The sequence below is a fragment of the Peromyscus californicus genome, unplaced genomic scaffold, assembly GCF_007827085.1.
Source record: "Peromyscus californicus insignis strain IS unplaced genomic scaffold, ASM782708v3 Scaffold_5__1_contigs__length_169319896, whole genome shotgun sequence".
In the NCBI taxonomy this organism is placed as follows: Eukaryota; Metazoa; Chordata; class Mammalia; order Rodentia; family Cricetidae; genus Peromyscus; species Peromyscus californicus.
In genome coordinates, this window is record NW_026294573.1 from 150,461,606 (window position 1) to 150,478,072 (window position 16,467).

General features: G+C 41.2%; 1 protein-coding gene across 1 annotated transcript in view; it reads left to right on the top strand.

Moving 5' to 3' along the window:
- The window catches only part of Pip4p2 (phosphatidylinositol-4,5-bisphosphate 4-phosphatase 2), a 59,077-nt gene that overhangs the window by 20,018 nt on the left and 22,592 nt on the right, over window positions 1-16,467 (top strand). Inside the window, exons 2-4 of the mRNA XM_052715965.1 lie at window positions 6,993-7,141; window positions 13,657-13,763; window positions 14,757-14,880. Coding sequence (XP_052571925.1) covers window positions 6,993-7,141; window positions 13,657-13,763; window positions 14,757-14,880 — 380 coding nt within the window. The remainder of the gene's footprint in view (window positions 1-6,992; window positions 7,142-13,656; window positions 13,764-14,756; window positions 14,881-16,467) is intronic.

Below are 16,467 nucleotides of genomic sequence, written 5' to 3' on the forward strand. Positions count from 1 at the left end.
TAACAAAATGCAGTGATTACTGTTAGGGCCCAGGGAGCCAAAGGAAAGACTGAAACTGTTAAAGCTCCTGAAGAGCTGAAATAAGGCTTCTGAAGACACACCAAGCAGCTGGCCCTGGTGTCTCTGAACGCTAAAAAGACCATGCACCCACCTGAGGAGGGAAGCGCTGTCTGGAAGCTGGGGTACACAGTGAAGTTAGTAGTTGAAGACTGCAAACAGGATTCAGTGTTGCTGTGGGAAAGTGCTCTAGCCACTGTGAAGGAGTGCTCCTGGGCAGGCATTGAGAAGACCAGCGGGCGGTTTAGAAGCAAACAGGTAACAAACAGAAGAGACAAGTCCCTTCCTCCTCTGGTAGACTCCCTCAAGCACCTACTAACAGAGCACCTGCAGGCAGCTTACAGAGTCAGGGGGTGGCTGCCCTGTCTCCGCTCTGTAGTCACAATACAGAACAAAGGATGGTGAATGTAGGTCCCAGAATAAGGTTCAGGAACCTGATCACCAATGCGCCGCCCTAGTGGGATTAGTGCCAGATACCTCCTCCAAACAGAGGCATGGTTCTGGAAGAGCCGAGAGTCCTTGAAATGACGCCATTTCTTTGGTTTCTGAGAAGGGGAGGACAGGAGTGGCCTTTCCCTTTCTTTGTGTTGAGCTGCAGTGGAGAGAGTGGCCACTGAAAGCAGATGTCCCACGACAGCTCAGCTGACTATGTCTTTAACCCACATTCTCCCAATGACCATGAAGAAAGTGGTCCCGAGATGGGAACCAGGGGAGGATAAAGCAGACCTTCCTCCCAGGCAGCTCCTCTGTAGTAGGATCCTAGACCATCTCAGACTTTGATCTGATGTCATTTTTCTGTTATTCATGCATTTTTGTCAACGTTCTGTAGGGCTGCATATAGTGAGTGTCTGGGTGAAGTAAGTGAATTCAGTGGGCAGGTACTGAGGGGAGTGATTGAGATAGTAAAGGTGAGAGCAGCCGGGGAGGCAATGCCAACCTTTGAAATACAGAGAGATGTATCTGCAAACAGAGAGTACAGATTAATACACGAGGATGAACTAGTAAAAATGGAGGGCTGTTTGGCCCAGAGTGGATGAACGATGCTGATGTTTGTGATGGGAAACTGCAATCTGATCACTTGTGCGTTTGCAGGGTGGTTCTGCTTCCTCTTGAGTATTTCTGGAGCAGCATGATGCATGTCCTTTGATCCTTGGCTTTCACTCTGTCTTTTCAGAGTCTCGGTTTTTCTATGAAGTTTTTATCACCATGAAATGATTCCTTCATACTATTCAGTTTTTAGCATCCCCTGACTTTCATCTTTTTCTTTATCCACTGTACCCCAGATCTGATTCTTCAGAAGCCTTCACTAATAGGGTCTTGCCTGTTTCCATCACCTCCCTTGTCTTCACCTTTCCCCCACATGAAGTCTTTGCCTATTGAACAGCGACTGTGTTCCGGGAGTGGCGGAATCTCTCCAGAGCCCTGCAGTGGTCAGCATCTCTAGGCTTTGGCTTCTTTTTAGAGAAAACATTAGACTTCATAGATTGATTCCACTTCTAATGTGGTACGGTCCTGAAGATTTGACAGGGTGGTTTAGAATTAAGGGCTGCAAATACATAGAAAGACAAGATCTTTCATTTAATATAACCGAATGGAGGAAATGACCATTGTTTAAGTGTCTACCAAAACTCTGAAAAACGAAGAATTTTTGACTTGAAAGTTAGTGAGCTGCAATTCTGAGATCACTGTACCCTTTTTATCTAGAAATTTCACTGAAGTACAAGTGGTTTCTTGGCTGTTTAAACTGTGAAAATAGATGACGTGAGAAAATCTAAATCCCAATTATTGTCGGAGTAACTGACTACATTTCCAGATTTGCAGGTCTCTTATGGGAGGAGACAGAGCTGTGGGTGAAGGTTTCCTTGGGGGTAAATTCCAAATGAGAGCTCAGTGTCTCTAAATTGCCTTAGGACTAGAGTGATGCTCAGACAATGGGAAGGAAAGGCCTAGAAGTGCTGGCTGGCTCATGGAGCAGTTAGGCCACAGTGTCTGCCACTCTACTGACTGCATTCGAGTGTTGGGTCAAGTCAGTGTCCCCAGCTTCTCACCTCTGAGGGCGAGCTTTGGAAGGACCATTTTTCCACAAGGAAGAGAGCTTTCTTCTTTTTTTTCCCCCCTCCAATGTCAAGCCATTCTTTTCTAAGAACCCTAGCTCCCCTAACTGGTAGTTATTTATTCATTTAGTCTTATTTTTCTAAAAGACATTATCGTACCCAATAATGTAAGTGCTTCAATGAGCTCACTTTAGTGCTTCAGTAACTATGTAGTGAACGTCAGCCACATGTGGGGCATCATGGCAGTGCTAGGACTGAGCTATTAACAAACCAGACATGCTTATCATCACTGGTTATCCCACCATTCTCCAAAAGAGCAGATTTGAACTTATTTTTGTCATTAAGGGCTTTTCCTGTTTGGCAGATTAAAAATTATAGTGCAAATCTTTGAGGATAAATTCGTAGGATTTTGTATTTCAAGTGATTGTTACAACACTGATGTTTTTTATTCTTAAAAACCAAAAACTGGGCCGGGCGGTGGTGGCGCACGCCTTTAATCCCAGCACTCGGGAGGCAGAGCCAGGCGGATCTCTGTGAGTTCGAGGCCAGCCTGGGCTACCAAGTGAGTTCCAGGAAAGGCGCAAAGCTACACAGAGAAACCCTGTCTCGAAAAACCAAAAAAAAAAAAACCAAAAACTGAACCAAAAGAGACACAGGAGCTGGAGAGTTGACTTGGTGGTTGAGAGCACTGGCTACCCTTCTAGATGACCCAGGTTCAATTCTCAGCATCCACTTTGGCTGGTTACCACTGTCTGTAACTCTAGTTCTAGGGGATTTGATGCCCTCTTCTGGCCTCCTCAGGTACCAGGAATACATGTGGTGAACAGGCATACATGCAGACAGAAAACCTATATACACACAAAAAATGATAAGATACTAATAAAAAAACACTGTATTTTGTTATTTTCATGTATGCATCAGTGTGAGTGAAAGCCACTTGTGTGCAGGTACCTGGGGAGGCCAGAAGAGGGCATCAGATCGTTTGGAGCTGGAATTACACGTGGTTATGAATTGCCCAGCATGGGTGCTGGAGACTGTGGGTCCTCTGAAAAAGTGCAAATGTTCTTTGCTGCTCAGCCACCTCTGCAGCCCGCTCTTCCTTCTTTCCGTCCTTCCTTTATTCTCTCTCACAATTTTGAAAAATGTGTGTGTGTGTGTGTGTGTGTGTGTGTGTGTGTGTGTGTGTGTGTGTATGTAAATTGCAAGGCCTTAAATATCTTCTTCACTCACTGTGGCTTTGACCTGCTCTTGTCTTCTTCAAGCCTGATGGGTCACTCTAGACCAACCTTAATGTTCTTTCAAGGATTTCAAACTGTTTTTGTGATTTAAGACATGTCTAGTTCTCTTTCATATTCAGTCTTTGGCAGAGCTCTGGCACAAACTTCCCAGAAATGTAAGCAATAGTGTCATTTCAAAATGGCCGCTTGCTTACAACCTTGGCTGCCTCAGGAATCCACCTCACGGATCATTTGACTGCACAGCACTTGGCGCTACATGTCTGCAAAACAGTCAGTTCAATAAGGCTATGCAATAAAAAGACCATATATGGGTTTTATTTATTTGTTTACTTTATTCATGTTACATACCAACCGCAGATCCCCCTCTCATCCCTCCTCCCGCTCCCCCCATCCCCTCACCCCCGGCCCCTCTTCCACTCCTCTAACAGGGTAAGTTCTCCCAGGGGGAGATGGGGGGACAGCTAAGCCTGGTTCATTCAGTTGAGGCAGGACCAAGCCCTTCCCCACTTCATCAGGGGTAAGCAAGGTTTCCGACCATAGATAATGGGCTCCAGAAAGCCAGCTCATGCACCAGGGATAGATCCTGATCACACTGCCAGGGGCCCCTCCAACACACCCAGCTACACAACTGTCTCCCATGTGCAGAGGGTCTAGTCTGGTCCCATGCAGGTTCCAAGCTGTCGGTCTAAAGTTTGTGACTTCCTTTGAGCTTGGTTCCTTATGTGGATTTTAAATATACCAATTGTACTGTTCTCTGACACATTGAAAAAAATGTCACGTGATTCCGGATCTGAATTTCAAAAGTAGCTCTTTTCATGTAGTTGCTTTCTGTGTGCATGTCAGTTTTCTTTGGTGGAGCTTCAGTCATGTGTTTGGTGGGTCTTTGTAGACGTCCTAAGATAATCCCTGACATCAAAAAGGCTTTCGATCCTAGAGGAGAGGTATGTCCCTTAGTGATAGAGTATTGGCCTAGCTTGTGCAAGGCTTTGATCTCCAGCACCGTTAAAAAATATTGTATAGTATAGTTAGAACCAATTTGATGGCCTTGTAATCCCAGAATTTGAAAGGCTAAGGAAAGAGAATCATGAGTTCAAGGCCAGCTTGGGCTAAATAATGAGTTAAAGCATTGGGCCTAACACACATACAGAGGAGCAAACGGAAAACACACAGACTGGGGCCAGGCGTTCCCATGGAACCCCTCCCTAGAATGCCGTGTCAGGACCCTTTCTCCAGCTGATTTTTTTTTCTTTTGAAAAATAAGTGTTTTAAATTAAAATATAATTGCATTATTCTCCCTTCCTTCAACCCCTTCCATGTACACCCTCCCTGCCAACCTCCTCTTAAATTCATTGCCTCTTTTTCTTTGTTATCTGTTACCTATATGCATAAATGCACAAATACACACACACACATATATTTGTGCACACACACACATATACACACCCATATATGTAAATTGCTAAGTCCATTTAGTGTTGCTTGTTTGTATATGATTACAGGGCTGACCACGTGAAATAGGATAACAAATCGGGGCCTCATTCCTAGGGAGGACTGTTTCTCATGTTCTCAGAGGCTCAGGGAGGCTCTCAGTTGCCTGTCGTCCTTTGTCTAGGGTGCAGCTGTGAGATTTACTTCTAGAATATCAGATGGTTGTAAACTAGGCATAACTCTTTACCCACTCAACCCAGTTTAGACATCTCACAAAGCAAAACTACAGCAGCAGGAAATAGCTGTGTGTATGTTTGTGTGTCTCTTTGAGGTGTGGGGAGTTTCAAAGGTTTTACTTTTCTGGGTACTTAGGTTTATAAACCTGCCGCCTTCTTATTTGAAAAGAAATTGGGAAACAAAATTTGGTCAAGGAAAAGGGATGTGTTTGCAGTTTGTCCTTCGGTAGGTAGGGATGCCTAATTTCCTGCTCATGTCACCTGTCACCATCTTGCAGTTTATAAGCAGCCATGAGAAAAGGGGGGAATTTATCCATAAGACGGCAAAGCAGTTCCTGGAGGAAGGGACCCAGACGCCAGGCTCTCTGTTTTCTGTTATGATATCAGCTTTTTATCTAATCCCTGGCCAAAGAAAGTAGAATCTTACAGATGCTTCATTTTGAAGGGAAAGGAATCTGGGAGCTTTGTGGTTCATAAGATCCCCATGTATACTTAGAACGCCAGTGCTTTTCAGCGTGGCAGAATTCTTTGTCCATTCCTTCACTGTAGCTCCATTCACATGGAGGAAAAAAAAAAAAAATAAAGACAGGTGATGACCTGATAGCTGGAGGGAGGGGCACAAGTCTGCCTTTAGAATATCTTCTTCCCTGCCAAGTCTTTGGCTTAAGATCAAGGTTAAAAAATATGTGAAACACATGTTCTTTTGTATCATTATATTCGCCAGCTGTCATTGGTCACTCATGTATTTCCAGCCCTTTTCGTTGTGGTTGTCCCTGGATTATCTCGTCTCAGGCGTCATGTTATTTTACTCATAACTCCTACGTCTTCTTTTAATGTTCTTAATGGTAAGTAAACATTTGAAACTAGAAATTGTTAAATTTGCTTCATTTTGTTTGTGTCTGAAATGTGGATAGTCCCATCTTTTTCTCACCCTGTTAAGTTCAGTTTGCCTGGGTTAATTTGTCTCTCTTTAACTTCTCATAATCCTTATTTTATTCTGATCCTAGTCAGTCATTTTACTGGCCCAGTATAGAGAGAAAGCACAACAGTATTCAATTTATGCTATGTGTGAGAGATTATAATACTTCAGTGTGTTGACTATTTTTATTTTCTAGTAGTGAGAACATTTATTTATTTATTATTCTCTGAAAGAGTCTTTTATGGCCATGTGAAACAATGTCTTGAGGGCTGGTGACATGAATGTGGGTAAAAAAGAATTTACCAAGGGTCCAAACAGTCATAGTGAAAATTGATTGAAAGGCAGGTTCTTAGAGAGGATGTAGCTGAGGGGATCTTGGCTCTAGGAGGGAATGGGGATTTTTTAATGCCAGTATAATAATTAACAGAGAAGTTACTTGGTCTTATCTTTGAGCTGTTTGCAGGCATCCACATGTGGATAGATAGGCAGGCTTCTTAGTATCTTAAGGAGTAAATTTTACAGTGCTGTCTCTGGTCATTTAGAGTGTTGCGTGTCAGCTGTAAATGTCATTGTAAGTCACTGTGATTAGTCTCTAAGTAGGTCACAGCCCAGTTGTTAAAGTTGGGTCTCTCCAGCCTTTTGTCCCTTCACCCATGTAGTAGTCCAGGTTGGCTTTGTTTTTGCTATCCTCCTGTCTCAGTTTACCAAGTACTGTAATTACAAGTGCACTAGTATATGATTTTCAGTTAGACACAAACTACTACCACCACCTATACAGATCAACATAGAGGAATGGGGTGGATGTTTTGAGTAAAGGAAATTCCCCACTGTTAAGAGACCTAAACCATCAAAATTTGGGTTTTATCAGAGTTAAGAATCATTCTGCTTGACAACACAGTCACATGCATGTTTCCTCCCTGCAGCTAGGGCAGGTCAGCTCGTGTTACATCTTAAGTGTGGCGGAAATGTTTTCGCAGTTCCAACTGCATGTCTAATGCTTCTATGCCCAAACTAGCCACGTTAATTTTGAAGACTCTGACTCAGTGTCGTATCCTTTCAGCTGAACTCCCACCTCCGTACACAGCCATCGCCAGTCCAGGAGCCAGTGGCGTTCCCGTGATCAACTGTCGTGTGTGCCAGTCACTAATCAACTTGGATGGTAAACTTCACCAGCACGTGGTTAAATGCACAGTTTGCAGTGAAGCTACGGTAAGTGGCGATTTCCATCGGAAACGTCGCTCACTAGTGGACGCCTTATTTCTAAAGGAGGCTCTTCAGTGGTGTTAGTTAAGTGCCAGTGTGGGTGCGTACAAATATGACGATCCTTTTCGCTCTTTCTTCTGCCTGTCTTTTGTTATGTAAGGATGCCTCTACATGTTTAGGATAACACCACTACAATTTTTTCTTGGTTAACTATAATGTCTTTTTCATTCTTTACAAGGTATTTATGTTTCTCTTTAGTATCTGTCCATTTTTATTTTAGTGCAAATCTACTGGGCTTTACTGTAAATGTGGTCTGCATCTCTATTATGTAGAAAACTGTTTATTTAATATCCATGTAATGTCAGCATTCTTTTTCTTTGATTATAAATTTATTATTTCCTTTTGTGCCAATTCGTTTATTTTTAAATAGCCTAGCTTTTAATCCATTTGCTAGATATTAATGCAGTGAAATTTGTAAATAATTGAAGGGTACTTTTAAAAAACTGATCTTTGGGAAGAATAACTAAATCTAAGCAAAATTTTTACAGTTTCAAATAGTATGTGGTAAGGGATGTACTATTTAGTTGACCTCTGTTCCTACTTGTATAGTTAGACTTTAAAATTTTTTCAGTCTCTTTTGAAATCTGCAATTAACTATGAATCAAATTTTGGTGTTTGTATTTTCTTCCTGTTTGGAAAACTGTAAAGAAGTCTGCTAGGGATCATTGTCTGTAATAACCACAAATCATAGATACTGGACTTCATATGTTTGATAGAAAGTTGTAAAATAAAACTAATTTGCAAAGCATTGTATTTCATTGCAATTTTTTTTCCTGCCCATCATTTAGAGAAATGTGTCATGATAAACAGTCATAACCACAAAGCTATCGAGCGAGCATGTAAGTTGATCAATGACTGGTGAACTTAATTAGGATCATCTTCTGTTGTGCTCTATGTAGGCTTGGCAAGCAAATAAAAGTGATCAGACATAAGCACTGGTTTTAAAAGGCAGAGCTTTGAAGCTTTTCTTGGATTTAATATCTTCTCCCATTCTGCAGTATCTATCCATGTGTAGTTGAGATGGTGTCTGTCTTAGATGGTTTCCATTGCTGTGAACAGACACCATGACCATGGCAACTCTTTTTTTTTTTTTTTTTAAAGATTTATTTATTTATTATGTATACAGCATGTATGACTGCAGGCCAGAAGAGGGCACCAGATCTTGTTACAGATGGTTGTGAGCCACCATGTGGTTGCTGGGAATTGAACTCAGGACCTCTGGAAGAGCAGTCAGTGCTCTTAACCACTGAGCCATCTCTCCAACCCCGACCATGGCAACTCTTAAAGAAAACATTTAATTGGGTGGCTTGCTTATAGTTTCAGAGGTTCAGTCCATTATTTTATTTTATTTTATTTTTTTGGTTTTTCGAGACAGGGTTTCTCTGTGTAGCTTTGCGCCTTTCCTGGGACTCACTTGGTAGCCCAGGCTGGCCTCGAACTCACAGAGATCCGCCTGGCTCTGCCTTCCAAGTGCTGGGATTAAAGGTGTGCGTCACCACCGCCCGGCTGGTTCAGTCCATTATTATCATGAGAGGGAGCATGGAGGCGTGCAGGCAGACATGGTTTTGGAGAAATAGCAGAGTGTCCTACATCCTGCAGGCAACAGGAAGTTGACTTACTGTTACACTGAGGGAAGCTTGAACAAAAGAGACCTCAAAGCCCACCCCTACAGTGACACACTTCTTCCAACAAGGCCACTCCTCCTAGTAGTGCCACTCCCTTTGGGGGGCATTTTCTTTTTCTTTTTCTTTTTTTTTTTTTTTTAATTTATTTATTGTGTATACAGCTTTTACTTGCATGTGTCCCTGGAGGCCAGAGGAGGGCTCCAGATCTCATTATAGAGGGTTGTGAGCCACCTTGTGGTTGCTGGGAATTGAACTCAGAACCTGTGGAAAAACAGCCAGTGCTCTTAACTGCTGAGCCATCTCTCCAGTCCCATAGCCATATATCTACTTCTTTTGTTTCTTAAGTTGTATTTATTTATTATGCATACAGTGTTCTGCCTGCTCCCTACAGGCCGGAAGAGGGCACCAGATTTCATTACAGATGGTTGTAAACCACCATGTGGCTGCTGGGAATTGAACTCAGGACCTCTGGAAGAACAGCCAGTGCTCTTAACCTCTGAGCCATCTCTCCTGCCCTTTTTTTTTTTTTTTTTTTTTTTTTTTTTTGTTTTTTGAGACAGGGTTTCTCTGTATAGCTTTGGAGCCTTTCCTGGAACTCACTCTGTAGCCCAGGCTGACCTTGAACTCACAGAGATCTGCCTGCCTCTGCCTTCCAAGTGCTGGGATTAAAGGTGTGCGCCACCACTGCCCGGCAGGGGGCATTTTCTTTCAAACCACCATAGTATCTTTGGGGATGTGGGTGGGGGTGTGGGGGTGTGGTACATGTGCATGTGGGGGCCAGAGAGGGATTTAGGATGCCTTTCTCTGTTACTCTTGGCCTTCCTCCTTTAAGACAGGCTCTCTCACTGAAGCAGAAGCTCAACCTTTCAGCTAGGCTGACTGTCTAGAGATTCCTCTACCTCTGACCATCCCTGCACCCTACAATGCTGGAGTTACAGGGGTGTACAGTCAGCTATCTCTTTCTGTAGATGTTGGGAATGTGAATTCAGGTTCTCAGGCTTGCACAGCAAGTACTTTTACCCATGAGCCATCTCTCCAGTCCCTTTAGGCACATCATCTTACTACATAGTTCAGGTTCCCTCAAAGTCATGATCCTCCTGCCTCAGCTCCTGAAAGTGTTAGGATTACAAGAATGTGTCACCATGCCTAGCTTTTGTTAATGATAGGAACACACACACACACACACACACACACACACACACACACACACAAGTTTTAAGGCTTTGTGTTTACTCTTCGGAAGTAAACAACACAAAGTAGGTCATTCATGCTGAAACCTTAAAGTTTCTGAAGGTTCAACAAACAGGATCAGTCAGTTAGTAATTCATTTGTACAGGACCAGTGCAGTTCAGGACTTTGGTGCCTAAAGGAAATTATGGGGATTCTTTCCCCCATGGAGTAAAGAAATGTAAACAATCATGGAGACACTAGACTAGCTAATAGCATGTAACCAGACTGACTTGTTTCCTAGCTCTGACTTCACAGAGAAGGACATCAGTAAAAAGGAAGTTTGGAAGAGTGCCTTGATGTGTGACTTGATAATGTCCACATGTAATCTGATCATAAGCTTGTACATGAATTGTTGTGAGGCACCTGGGAGTGGCTTCAGAGAAAATGTCGGAAATAATAAATGAAATCGGCTCAGGTCCAACAGTGATTTCTACACCCACTGTCTCTGTCCCCTACGGTGATCCTTTCCCAAGCACCTGAAATGGGGCCTCAGAGTCTGTGTGGTAGCCACTCTGATAGGAACCTGGTATGTCTGTCAAGATTAAATGACCCAGAGCTAATTGTGGGCCTGAGATTCAAAGGCAGACAGACTGGACTGTGAGTCCCTGTTTTCTGCTCAGTAACTGTATCTTGGGAGACTTCATATCTTAAACTGTGACTTCATAAAATAATACCAATTTGTATAATTGTTGTGGGAAACAGGAGTAAAATACCCAGAATAGTTATTGACAAAGCTACTTTTAATATTATTATTGTTGTTATTTGAGACAGGATCTCACTGTGTAGCTCTGGCTGTCCTGGAACTCACTATGTTGACCAGGATGGCCTGGAATTCATAGAGATCCACCTGCTTCTGGCTTCTGAGTGCTGGGATTAAAGGCATGCATCACCATGCCCAGCTAGACAACTTTGTTTTGCCAAATAGTAATTTTAAAACATGTGCTTGGGCTGGAGAAATGGCTCAAAGGTTGTTCAACCACGTGTTGCTCTTGCAGAGGACCTGGGTTCAGTTCCCAGCACCATTTGGTAGCTAGCAAGATTCTGTTGTAACTCCAGGTCCAGATGACCCATTGCTCTCTTCTGGTCACAGCACCGCACACATGTGGTGCACAGACACACCTGCAGGCAGAATGGCCATAGACATAAAATAAAAATAAGTAAGTCTTAAAACAAAACGAAAGCATGCTCCAGGGCGTGTCTCTTCCCTGTTTCCCACGCAGACCAAATGGAACATGATGAGCGGTCCCGCTGAGGGCTAGGGCTCCAAATCTAACTTTCTTGCCTTGTGTTATAAGCGAAGACACTGATGTCCAGAAGTGAGAAAGTAATAAAGTGTGTGTGAAAAATCTTACCCATTGTCAAACATACATTTATTTCATGGTAAATTTTGAATACCATAAAAAAGTAACAAACATAAATAAGCCCAAATTCTGTTTTTCTGGGTGCTTTTCATACTATAGATATACATATCCTTGATGTTTGTGAGCATTAAACATTCAGATTTAGTTACCTGAAATATAATTTTAATTAGTTATAGATTGTTTTTTTTTTACTAACATTTATGTATTTCGATCACAGTTCTTTACTTAAAATATTTGGAATTCTTTTTTGTTTTTTAAAGAATAAGTGTTAAAAAATTATGGTATGTATGGATGCTTCTCGAGTTCCATCACTTATGTAACAATATGCCCATAAGAAACATTTAGTACACCACGCGTACTGAGCATCCCAGCTTGCCAGTACAGTATGCTCACTGTGCAGTGTAGGGTTTTTCCCGTGCTGATCAAGGGGCTGAGAGCTGTAGCTTGCTGCTGATGCCCAAGAACTTCTTCAGAGAATCTCATACTTCATATTGCTAGCTCTGAAAAAGATAAAAAAAAATCAACATTCTAAGAATGCTTTCTACTGAACACAGACTTCTTTCTTCACATCACCAAGTTACCGACAAGCTGCAAGTGGGACTATTACAATTTAAGTACTCCCTGCAGTTAAATATGAAGCATTCCCAAATGCCCATCATCCTATTCTACAAATGTTAACACTTACACTATACATGCTTTTCTCTCTAAATAAATTTTACTAGTATAAATTTATCAAATGCAGAAAATTAATGTTGACATCATTCTGCTGTCTAATCTTATTATTTTTTCAATTTTATTTATTTACTTTTCTTTTTCTCTTCCTTCGTTCTTTCCTTCCTTCCTCCTTCCTTCCTTCCTTTTTCTCTCTCTCTTTCTTTTTTTCTTTATGTGTATGAGAATTTTGCCTGCTTGGGTGTCTGTGTACCACATGGGTATAGTGCCTGTAGAAGCCAGAAGAGGGAGTCAAATCCTTTAGAACTGGAGTTCTCGATCTCTTTCTCTCTTTGTCTCTCTCTGTCTTTTCTGTCTCTCTGTCTCTGTCTGTCTTTCTGTCACACACACACACACACACACACACACACACACACACACACACACGGTCCTTTGGAAGAGTAGCTAGCTAGTGCTTCTAAGCACTGAGCGTCTCCCCGGCCCCTGATGTATAATCTTATGACCTAGTTCATGTTTCCCAAACCATCTCATTAGTGTCTTTAGAAAAGAAAAACTTCTGCTTCAGAAGTAAAACCAGAATCACATGTAGCATATGTGTATCATATTGCAGTAATATTCTTTTATCTGTAATTTGCTCTTTTTTGTCTTTCTATTATTATTATATTATATAGAATATTCTATTATTCTTTTATGCTTGGATCAGTTTAGGCAAGATATTTTGTAGACTGTCTCCCAGTTTGAGCTGTCTCCTGTTTCCCCATGCTTGGCTTCAGGTCATATGTTTTGGAAGGAATATCACAGAAGAGATCTATTCTTTTCAGCATGACCATTCAGTTTAGCAAGCTTAAGTTCTAATATTGCAAGGAATGTTTTCTTCTATGCTATTTATTCTCATTTTAAATTTACTGTAAATTTAAAAAAATATATACTAGTTTTGGAATAATGGCAATTTTTTTTTTGTTTTTTTGAGACAGAATTTTTCTGTATAGTTTTGGTGCCTGTCCTGGATCTTGTTCTGTAGATCTCGAACTCACAGAGATTTGCCTGGCTCTGCTTCCCGAGTGCTGGGATTAAAGGAATGTGCCACCACCGCCCAGCCACAATTAATTGCAAATTTTTAAGTTAGATATGCCATTAAAATTAATCACTTGTATTGAGTAGCTGAAGAAAAGGTCAAATGAGCCCATTTTTCTCTAATGTTGCTTTTGTTGAGCGTGGGCCAGGTACGATAGTCTTGTGTATGTTTCTACCTAAGTGGCCGGGTATATGACCTTCATTTGTGAACTTTAAGGAGAAAACAACCGGCATGCAAGATAACTGTTCTTACCCTATGTAAAGGCCAGCTCTAACTCACTTTGAAATGGGTTCTTTACAATCAAATCCTCAGTCCCTGAATTTCTGAGTGCTTGCCAGCATTTGAAACTATGTGCTGTGCGCTCTTGGTTAGACTGTGCCTTGGTAGTACTGTGGGGCCTTCCATGTTCAAGTCATTGTTTCCTCCTTAGACACAAACGATATGTGACAATTTGTATTTTGGTTGATTTCCTGTGTTTGCATTTTCTCCATTATCTAGCCAATCAAAACCCCCCCAACAGGGAAGAAATATGTTAGATGCCCTTGTAATTGTCTCCTCATATGTAAGGACACATCTCGGCGAATAGGATGTCCGAGACCCAACTGGTAAGAGATAAAGATTCCTTCATTCATTTGTTTGTTCATTGAACAAGTGTTTGCTAAGGCTCATTATGTGTGAGGCTTTGTCCTCAGTCACTACAGAGCATAGATTTTTCTTGTTAAAGAGATTGTAGACCTAGAACTTGGCAGTCAGAAGTATTTGTAGATTTGTAGGATATAATGTTTTTAAATGGACAATGGATAGTTTCTTTTTCGTATGTGGGTATTTAATGAACTATAATAAATTGGTGGCTCACTTAAATTACTTAAAAATAACTACTTAGCTTACCTTTGATATAATTAATTTTAACCCAGGAGACTTTTTTTTATTGTGCATCTCCTTGTATGCTACATGAGTATCTATATAATATGTATTAATAGCTGGGGTTGTTTGCCTATACCAAATGCCATTATGCATGTGCTGGCATGCAAGTGTATAAACACCTTCACCATTTTCTTTTTCCTGCAACTTCTCTGGCCTTTTGACCATCAAATGCATCATCTAAAAGATTGAAGAATAGAAAGGAAACATGGGACCCACTTTACTTTCGTTACATCTCTGAGTGAATAATCAAGGACTACTAGGTTTTTCAGAGAAGTTTGGTTTTAGCTCAGCGCTGAGTCTTTCATGACAGACCTATTTATTAATGTGGAAAATATTTTGTGCATTCAGTCTTCTTCCAAATTCAGGTCACTTGTGTAGATTAAGAAAAAAAATGACCTTTCTGATTTGAAGTTATAAAAATTTGGAAATAGCAGTTAAATTGTTCCCAAGGCCATTGATTAGAACTGATGACACAATATGACTTATATTTGAAAAATGTATACTTTTTGCTTTACTTTCGAGGGATTATTGATACCTGCTGTGATTTGGGGCCCAGGGTTTGCTACCTGATTCAGTTAACCTGCCTTACTGTCGTCTGTTTCTGGCTGTGTGTTCTGGGTTTGCCCTCCGTCTGCTTGTGGATTCATGGGTTGGTTTGCCTTTTCTTTCCACAGTCGGCGCATAATTAACCTTGGTCCCGTAATGCTCATTTCTGAAGAACAGCCGGCCCAACCCGCATTGCCAATCCAGCCAGAAGGTACAAGGGTGGTGTGTGGTCACTGCGGCAACACATTCCTGGTAAGGAGCTGTGCCTCGGTCATTGGATACTAACCTGTAAATGTAGGCCATGAGCTCATAGATCTCAGGATTGTTTATAACTGTATGGTTCTATCCAAGTGTACATTGGTCAAAATGTTAAAATAAAGCCTGGTTTATGAAGATAAGGAGTCCAGCATATAGCAGGAATATATAACATCCTTTGTGCATTAGACAAAGATGCATCCACTTTTAGCTCTATGAGGTATCTTGTGAGCAAATAAATCATAGCTCTCTTACCTTACTTAGTGGCAAAGTACACATGTTCAACCTGGTTTATGGCTTCCAGACTCAAGAACCATTCTTATTATGATTTATGAAAAATTTTCTGACTTTAAAAATTATACTTGGTACCGTGCAATGGTGGCACATGCCTTTAATCCCAGCACTCGTGTGGCAGAAGCAGGCTGATTTCTGTGAGTTTGAGGCCAGCCTGGTATACAGAGCAAGTTCCAGGACAGCCAGGGCTACACACAGAGAAACCCTGTCTTGAAAAACGAAACAAAACAACAAAAACAAAAATTATATTTGGAGTAAAGGAAATTAAATTCTGATACTCATGATTAGAGAAACCATTGAACAAAATCTAAAATAGAAGTATCTGATGTGAGCAAATCTGTAGTTGTTTTTGTACTTCCAATTTCACCTCACAGTTGATTTCTAAAGAATTATTTTCATCATGACTCACCCCATCTGGGAAGGTAAGAGGGGATTTCTATTATTATTCAACACACAGGAGAAAAGAGAGTTATTTTAGGTCCTTAACACTAAATACTTTTTAGAGTCTTGGAAAGGAAATCTATGAATGCTGACATGGAACGAATAAGCTTAAGAAGTGTGACTGGCTCTTTTCCTTTTAGGTGTTTTTTGTATTAAAGCAATTTGTGTGCATACATTCTAAATGTCAAATCAGGCTTGGGACCACCTCACCGCCCTGGTAGTGTCCCTCAAATGCTTTCAGCTCTTCCAGCTACTTGACTAACAGTAGTTTTCTCTGTTCAAGCTGTTTCTTTTCCTATTTCTTTCTGACTTGTCAAGTTTGGGTTTTATTCACTACTTTGTAAGATGGAACTTGAACATTTACATTCACACTGCCTTCTTTGTATTCCCACCCTCAATTCCTTTCCTTATTCCCAGTGGACTGACTGGGTTACTTAAGGTTTGTGGACTTTATACGATTAGGGTAATTGTGTTCATGGCTGAGCCAGTAATGTGGTACATTTTCCTCACATGACTTTTAGTATTTTGTTTGATCTATAAATATTTGGCCCTCTGCTTTGGTTTCTTTAGTTTTCTGTGTCTACATTCCTTGTTCCTTGCGTGGTGTCTTAGATCTATAAAATTGCTGTATCTAGTCAGATGTAGCTAAGATCTCCTGCTTTCGGTTCCTTAGCTATCATCTTGGGACCTCCTCCTCCACCATCCTGAAAGGTCTTTTTCAGTCTGCACATTTGTCCCTCATGCTGACTTCGAGACTGTTGACTTTGTCCTGAGAAGAGACAAAGTCTCTTTGGGTGGTTTTTAATCTAATGTCAAATTCCATAATGATTTCTTTAGATATTGAATTTG